We start from the raw sequence: 9,257 nt of genomic DNA, 5'->3' as shown, positions 1-9,257 counted from the left end.
CTTTCAGGTCCATAAAAAGGATGATGTAAATTTTGAAGTAGAAAATGTGTGTTAAATAATTAACTAATTATCATTAAAATGTGTGGATGTCTTCCCTATAATCATCAGTGAATAGGGAATTCCTGGTTATGTTACATGTAAATGCTTGTATTTTAGAATAGAAACAAATCACTTGGTCTTTGAGCCTCTAGTTATTTTACCCCATGAAACACGAGAATTCAACTGATATTTCAGCTCTGACATCCTGAGAGACAACACTGAATTACAACAATAATAGCTGCATTTGAATAGTAAGCTCAACACATATATAAATGAGGTCATGTAGTTGTATTTTAATGGTCATTTTAAACAACTATTTGTTATTCAAATAGTCTGGAAAAAATTGATTACTGTGACATTTCATTAAGATTAATCTAATTAGGCTTTGCTTTCTTAAGGAAATTTACTAGAAATAATTTTATGACCATGTTCTTTGAAAAGTAGAAGGAATCACCCACACAGACAAATAATTTTGGTTTTTGCAAGCTTCAGTAGTTAAAGGTGCTTTAAATAGAAGTGCTCATTGTTTCCTGACTACAAAACCTACTAACTTTCAAAAGATCCACTGCCTCTTCTTGTCCAAGAAACTGTACCATGAAGTTTCATCTATTTTTCTTTGTTCTGCTCTTTGGGGCCACAATATTAACAGGTAATATGGAAATATTTGTCTAGAGTACTTGTAGTAATGGAGTTGGGGAGGCATCAGTTGCTGTTTGTTAAAATTATAAAACACTCAACGAATGAGAATACTATTATACTGGATTTATTATGCTATTCTTAAATTGCCCCTATAACAGAAACCGTTACTAGGAGGAAACCTGGTAAGACAAGAATAAAATATAGGTTAGGCAATAAAATTGTATTAATACTTCTTACTTACTGACGCTTATGCTGATGAATATTATTTTGCATGTGAAGGTTATAATACATAGTGGGATTGGCTTCCAGTGGGTTCATACACCAATATGTTAAAATCTAAAATGATTACAAAGTTTAAAATGAAAGTAAGTATAATCATCTCATACCTCATTGGGAAAAACTATTGTTGGGTATCATCAACAGCAAGGTTTAAATATATCAGTGTTACAATATTTACTTCGGTTTCACTGTACTCTACAATAATAGACTATTAATGAAGTTCTTTTTGGCATTCTTTTCTCGAAATTACAAGCCAATTATAGCCCTTGTTGGTTTTTTATTTGCTTATTTTTGTTTGTTTGTTTTGACAGTAAATTGCATTGTTCTTTCTTCCTTTCTCACTACAATTTCTCCAGCCTGATCCAAACTTCTACACAAGCATATACTTCCTGATGTCATTCATATAACAATTTTCTTACTAGAGCTTTAAGTATTTCCTGTCATTATTACCCCATGAACTATTCCTTTCCATCAGAAATGAAGTAAAATGCTGGTCATCCTATATAGTGATACACATGCGTTAACCTCACAAATGCAAAATAAGAATACTCATTTTCAATTATTTATTTATATTAATTATTCATTAATGAATTCATTCATTCATTCTTGTAGACTGTTTTTCCATTATGTACCCTAGGTTTCATATGGCCTTCAAAACATATTGTATTGTTTTCTATATTTTCTGCAGTAATTATGTAAATGTATTTCAAGTCTTTATCTTCTTTATAGTATACCTCCTCAGGTGCCATCACTAATAACTAGTTACTTATCTATTCCTTCAACAAAGGGAAAAATGAACATTCAATACAGGCTTGGAAATTATAAATCATTTAGATCACAGAGTGGCATAAATTAGTTTCAAAAGGAAGGTGTGCTTCTTTAAAATTAAACATGAACTAAACCTATAGACAACTCATTATTACAGACCAAAATACTTGAAAAACACTTACTATCACTATGTCTGGATGTTATTTTCTTTCAAACTCAGGTATAATATAATTTCAATGACCATTAGTAGGCTTATTTTCAGTTTACAGCTCACCAATATATGGAAATAGAACTAAAATAAGTAAAAACATATATCACCAGACCTGGGTAGATGGCTGAGTGCTTAAGAGTGCTCACAGTTCTAACAGAACGTCTTGTGTATAAGTTCACACTTCCCAGCATTCACAGTAGCTATTTGCACTCCACCTACAATGTCAAATCTAGGGAATATAATGATCTCTCTGACCTTTATATGAACCTTCATGTAAATGGTGAGCATAAACTATTCCAGGGATAAACACAAAGATAACAATAATATTTAAATATATAGAATGTCATGTGTGCTACTCTTAAAATTTTGTAGATAATTATCTTTAGTTTTCTAAATTTGAGTCTGCTGAAGACCTAAAAAGGCCTTGGAGCTCACTGGTTTAAACGTGTTTGGCAATGAAATTAAACTTGCAAAACCAAAAGGAAGAGATAGTAAGAAAGTTCAAGCTGCAAGAACACGTTTAGCCAAAAACCTCTCTTTCAACATCACTGAGGATGAATTAAAGAAGTGTTTGAAGATGCCATGGAGATCAGATTAGTCAGCCAGGATGGAAAAAGTAAAGGCATTACTTATATTGAATTTAAGTCTGAGGCAGATGCAGAGAAAACTTGGAAGAAAAGCTGGGGGGCGGAAATTGATGAACGAACAGTTTCACTGTACTATACTGGAGAGAAAGGATAAAGGCAAGAGAGAACTGGAAAGAATAGCACTTGGAGTGGTGAATAGAAAATTTGGTTTTAAGTAACTATTCCTGCAATGCAACAAAATAAACTCTTGAGGAAGTATTTGAGAAATCAACTTTTATCAGAGTGTCCCAGAACCCACATGGCAAATCTAAAGGATATGCGTTTATAGAGTTTCCTTCATTTGAAGATTCTAAAGAAGCTTGAAATTCCTGCAATAAAATGGAAATTGAGGGCAGAACAATCAGGCTGGAGTTGCAAGGACCCAATGATAGAAGTCAACCATCTGAAACTCTGTTTGTCAAAGGTCTGTCTGAGGATTCCACTGAAGAGACCTTAAAAGAGGCACTGATTGGGAAACTGGTTCTTCTAACAGGTTTGGTTTTGTAGACTTTAATAGTGAAGAAAATACCAAAGTTGCCAAGGAGGCCATGGAAGGTGGAGAAATTGATGGAAACAAAGTTACCTTGGACTGGGCTAACCCTAAGGGTGAAGGTGGCTTTGGTGGCTGTGGTGGAGGCAGAGGTGGAAGAGGCAGATTGGGCAGAAGAAGCCTGGGAGGGTTTGGAGGCAGAGGAGGCTTCCAAGGTGGGAGAGGAAGAGGGGGAGACTTCAAGCCACAAAAAAAGAAGACGAAGTTTGAATAGTTCCTTTTATCCCATTCTTTCCTTCTTCATTTTAAAGAAAGGACTCTGGAGGTTTTTACTCTGTTACCTGTTCAATGACAGAGCCTTCTAAGACATTCCAAGACAGAAAAGATTGTAAACTCTGAAAAAATTCTAATTTTAATATAATATTGCATACAACACATTTTGATTCCTTCTCCACTTCTTCCAGTAACTCATATAAAATCTGATCACCATATCTATTAATGTACCAACTGCCTTTTTGCATAAGCACATGCCATTTTATTACCACTAACTAATGTCCTTAAAATTTCTATAGAAGGAGTTTCCATTTACATAACAGCTTTCTTCTGCATTTTCTAGACACTAGAGATGGAATACATTTTTGTAGCTCCATTTTTCATCATTTTCTGACAAATTGGAAATTGTTTTATTATCAATAGGCATTTTAAAAATTCCTACATATGCTATGAGTATAGGACAACAAATTTTGTATTGAAGAAAACAGATTGTCTTTTTTCCCAATTCTTCCAAAACATTTATGATGAAATAAATAAATAAATAAATAAATGTAAACATAAGTTGTATATGATAGAATTATTTTGAGAATCATTCTGTGCAAATTTATATTGTATATTGCTATAGATTTATATACAATTTAAAGAAATTCTTTATCATATTAGGATATTATATTGTAGTATAATTCCAGTTTCATAATTCTAGACAAAAATATGCCAGTGTTCACCATAGCAGAATATTAATATTGGTAGAAACTCCTCATGGCACCAACTACAAATTCTTCAATTGCTCTTTTTTTTCTGCTTCAAAAGGAATCAAAAGGAAATTTTAGTAAACTTCCTTTTTTCAAAGAAATAAAATAAGCAGGTATTTCTGCTTTTATGTAGCCTATAAGCTCAATTTTCATTGAAATACAAACATTTATATACAATGTGGAAATAAGTGTGTGCCTGTGGAACTATACACCATAAATGATACCAGGGTGAATTTGGCCCCTATGCAAATTTATAATTATCAATACTAACAAATAAAATTTTGAAAAATGCCCTTTTAAACAACTATTATTTCAGAAGTGGTATGGTTACTTTAAAAACCAAGTGAGAGCCAAAAATGAATGCAAATTCTAAACCATCCTTTTCATCCTCCTTCTTTTTCTCCCTTTCTCTTTTTTCCTCTCTTCTTTTCCCTTTGATCAATGGTTCTATTATATATAGATATAATGTAACTAATGTATTTGAGGGAAATCACAAAATGTCCAGGAAATTTTTGAGCATTTGAATAATTTGTTTAACATTGCCTAATTCTAAATATTTTGAAAGATATAGTTAAATTGCAATGAATATGTTAGTAATAATTAATGAAGGCTCAGGATTCAGGTTGATCATTTATGAGAGCAGAAATAGGCATTCCTAATTCTATGGACAATGGCAGAAGGCCAGACAGTGTAAATTCCATCTTTCCATTGTCTTTAGGAGCTGTCCTTGAGCCATCACCACTCAGTCACTTCTGAACAACTATTTAGTCCCAGTACACTTTCTGAGATATCCTTTATATTAGGTTACAGAAACTTTACTTAAACTGTTCCCAGCATTTGAGAATGGTCATCCTATAATCCTTTGTCTCTAGAATGATCTCCTTGCGGCTATGTCATACACTGATTCCTAATTCTAGTTATCCTTTCCTTCTTGCAGCTAAAAAGAGTTATCCTGAGTATGGTAGCTTGGATTTGAGGAAAGAATGCAAAATGCGTAGAGGTCACTGTAAACTTCAGTGCTCTGAAAAGGAACTTAGGATTTCTTTCTGCATAAGACCTGGAACTCACTGTTGCATCTAGAATTAAAGATGGAGGATGAAAAGGACACATTACCCAAGAAGAAGAACAAGTCTGATTAAGTCTTCCCAGCAGGACTTCCAAGATATGTGTGTCTCCATAAACAAAAATGATTAAACACAATTTAATTCTGAATCTTTCAGAAGTGGTCCTAGCTCAAGCATTAATTGGTGCATTCAAAAATGAGACAATATTGTGAAAGTTCCTCCAACAGTACTCAGGATTTTGTGTCTTGAAATAGTTGACATATTAATATGATGGGAACACCTAAGTCAAAAAAGGGAATTCCCTTGAGGTACAGTCTTCCAGTACATATATACACTGTCAGTTTATTACCCCCATGAAAATGTATAAACTACTAGACTTTGAGACCAGATATTGATAACATGGATCATTTTCATGAGAGACTAATCACTTAAGAGAGATCAATCAAGATATGATATCTAAAATAGGGAGAAAATTCACATCACTATTAGTGTCTAGTTGTGTTTATTATTTAGCAGAGGAAAATATGAATCTGAATGGATGAAGAGCATTTTCAGAAAGAAGAATGTAGACATAGTTATTTTTTATCAAAATATAAACTATGCTCACTAATTTAGTTCTGCTATCTACTTCTAAGTGCTGATATTACATGAGGAGATACACATAAGAAAGCAACACACATTTTCAAGTCTTGTGGGGATTCTAGTTAGCCTCTGTTTAGGCTCAGATTATTTTCTGCCTCTGAGTACATCAGTATTCTTCCCTGTAAATCTACACAATAAATCCATATAATATCCATCCAAACTTCCTAATTTTATTATTTGCATAGCAGTACAATTCAGAAGTTTCTATCAATATAAAAATATCTTGTGAAACAGTCACTCACCCAATAAAATAGAATAGGTTTGGGAAAATTAATTAAGGGTAAGGGAAATTTTAAAGACATACATATTTACTAGACTATAAATCAGAAAGTTAGAAAATAAATAACTTATTTTATTGTGGCCTTTCTGTGAGTTCTGGATTCAAATGCAGACAAAAGGCGTGAGGAAATTTATAGTAAACATTGTTTACAACATTGTGATACACATGGTAGTAATATATTTTCACCACAAAAATTGTGTGTGTGTGTGTGTGTATATATATATATATATATATATATATATATATATATGAATTTTCAGCATTTTAATTCAATGAACACATGAACCCCATTATGAAGTGGTAATTTTCTAAGCATACATTGGAGTTTTTAGTATATTTTCCTTTTTCAGTCTTTAATAAATTCAAGTAGTCTGATTATCTCATGTGTTCTCTTGCAACATACACACTCAAAAGTGTTTTATGGTCATCATTGACAGCAGTCTTTCTCTGCCTTGCCTCTCTGGGTCATGTCATTTGGATAATTCTCTGTAGAAGAGCTACACTCTACATTGCATGCTAACTGGCAGAAGCAGCTCAGGCTTTTATCCACTAGATGCCAACAGCACTTATTCCTTTAAAGGTTAAAATCAAAATGCTTACATGTCTTGATAAATATCTCCTCTAAGGACTAAAAGACATGCAAATACACAGCATCCAATCTCACAGAAAATAAAATTTTAAATGAAAACAAAATAATCACTAACATTGACATCTGATCACTAATCACATTCTCTGTGTCTTGTGAGAATAATTTTTCAAATCTTTATTATGTCCATATATATTAGCTGGGAGTGTATTGAGAAATTCAGAAAAAAACATGGACAAATTTTCTGTGAATATATTAATTACATCAAGAAAGTTATTAGAAAATTATGACTATTAAATGAATATTTAGGATTTTAACTATCCCATTATTTAGTCAATACTACAAGTCCTCTATGAGAACAAAGAGGTATAATATGCAATCAATATAAGGATCCCAGAAATTAACTTGGTAAGGTCTACCAAGCAGTTGAAGATGGTTAGAAGTTCTTCAGCCAACAATGTACTTATCTCTATATTTAATGCAGACTGCCCTAGCATGTCTGATTCTCTATCTACCCTACAGTGTTCAACTGAGAAATGACGTCCCTCTCAACTCTGAGCTGTCCTCCCTCAAGTGTACACACAAAACACTGTCCTAGGTATTCAGTTTAAGACAAACAGGCTACAAACTTGAAGAAGATATATAGAAAAAAATTAGTATTTTCTATTTGTATCAGAATTAAAAACTGAGGAAAGTTGTCTGTGCTTGTTACCCTAGCATTGTGGGGTAGAGTCAGACAGAGTATGTGAGATTTCTGGCAAGCCAGTTTAGCTGAAAGATAAGCTTCAGAATCAGTCAGACTTTCTCAGGGAGTAAGGAGACTACAGAGGAAGAATTTTGATGTGCTTTAGCTCTGCATGCATATGCCATGTGTACACGCCTACATACACATGTGCATGCAATACACACAGACACAAATAAAAATATGAATTTGAGTGCATTCTTGGTATGTTAGAGGTAGCTAAAGTTCATTACTGATTGACAAAAGGAAGGACAAATTTCAGATTTCTTGCATGGGCTCTCACAGAATAAGGTTTGTTATTTCTTGAAAGAATTGACTCACTGGAACAAATTCACTCAGTACTGGATATGTGAACTTTGGAAGGTAAAAGAGACAGTAGAAATAAGTATTTGGAGAAGATAGAAAACCACTGGATGTGTGGAATATGGTGATATTTTGAGTTGGGACAAGAGAAGACCAGCAAAGTTTCAGTCAATAGGTTAGAATTTCCTCAGAGTATGGAGGCTCTGTTAACTGAGAGCAGTAAACTGTCCAGATAGAGATGTTGGCATCTAACTTCACATGGTGCAAAAGCCTTAGGATGTCTATTAAGAATGTTCAGTTTGGTGACTGGGGGGAGAAAATGGGGACAATATCTAGGAGTGGAGAAGGCAAAGAATTTGGAATTATAAACTAGATCGAATGCTGTGATGGAATTTTCACAAGAATAAAGTTGGTTAGACCTGACCTCCATTGTTGCTCCATGTTACCAGATACTCACAAGTAACTTTACAATGTTTCTGACTCAAGATTTCATTTGAAAATTCAGTCACTTTATGTGATTTTACTTGATAAGACTAAATATTCTCAAATCTCTTCAGAATGGACTATTTCTTCATATATTTCATGTTTTTCTCTACCTAACTTCTTGTCAACTAACCTCGACTTAGCATCCACTTTACAATTCTTATACAGTTTCTCAGTTGCATTTGCCAATATTTATTTTCTGGTCTTGTCTCAAACAAGACCCCGTACAACTTAGTTATTACTAAAAATATATGAGTTAAAAGAAAGATGTTCTATAAGAAAAAAAGTGGTGGGAAAAAAACTCTAAAGTTAAAAGATTAGTTCAACCTGTCACAAACCAATAAATCTTCTATACTAAGAAAAATGAATAATTGAATTTGTAAACTATAGATTTAAATATATGTGGGTAATTTCATCCCATGTGATTGCACCAAATGACTTGAAAGAAGATATTATTATAAACCACACTTTACAGTTCAGAAAATAAGCATACGGTGTATAATCTTTGTGTGACACAGGAAATAACAAGTAGAGAGCTACTGAAGAACTATGGGTACTTTTCATTAAATACAAAAATTATGTTCCTGTGTCTATTATCTTGACACCCAGTCACTTGTACACATACTTTTTAAGCAACTTAATGCACTATACAACCAATCCAGGATTGAGAAATACAGACTATGTAATGTCTCCTAGGGTATCACAATTAGAGTTTGTGTTTATACCTTAGTGAAGACAATGTATTTTAAAGCTGTCTCTGTACTTTCATTGCAAGTCTTAAACACTGGCAAAGAATGCTTCATTTAAGGTTAAATTTTACTGTGAATCCAAAAGCGAAGTAAGGTCAATCACATTTGAGGTACTCTATTTTGAATTCTTAGTAAGTTTTATACTACGAGAATTGCTTATATACTTTATTACATACCTTTTCAAATTCACAATAATGTTCATTTAATAAGAGTTGATATCACAGCCGGGAGTGATAGCACATGCCTTTAATCCCAGCACTTGGGAGGCAGAGGCAGGCGGATTTCTGAGTTCGAGGCCAGCCTGGTCTACAAAGTGAGTTCCAGGACAGCC

General features: G+C 33.3%; 1 protein-coding gene across 1 annotated transcript in view; it reads left to right on the top strand.

Annotated features, from left to right (window-relative positions):
• Positions 1–581: 581 nt before the first annotated feature.
• Positions 582–9,257, top strand: part of Defb110 (defensin beta 110) — an 11,420-nt gene continuing 2,744 nt past the window's right edge. Inside the window, exon 1 of the mRNA XM_021176331.1 lies at positions 582–688. Coding sequence (XP_021031990.1) covers positions 634–688 — 55 coding nt within the window. The 5' untranslated portion in view covers positions 582–633. The remainder of the gene's footprint in view (positions 689–9,257) is intronic.

The sequence above is a fragment of the Mus caroli genome, chromosome 1 (assembly GCF_900094665.2).
Source record: "Mus caroli chromosome 1, CAROLI_EIJ_v1.1, whole genome shotgun sequence".
Taxonomy (NCBI): domain Eukaryota; kingdom Metazoa; phylum Chordata; class Mammalia; order Rodentia; family Muridae; genus Mus; species Mus caroli.
Note: the sequence above shows the minus strand (reverse complement) of the source record. Positions and strands in the feature narration are given on the sequence as shown.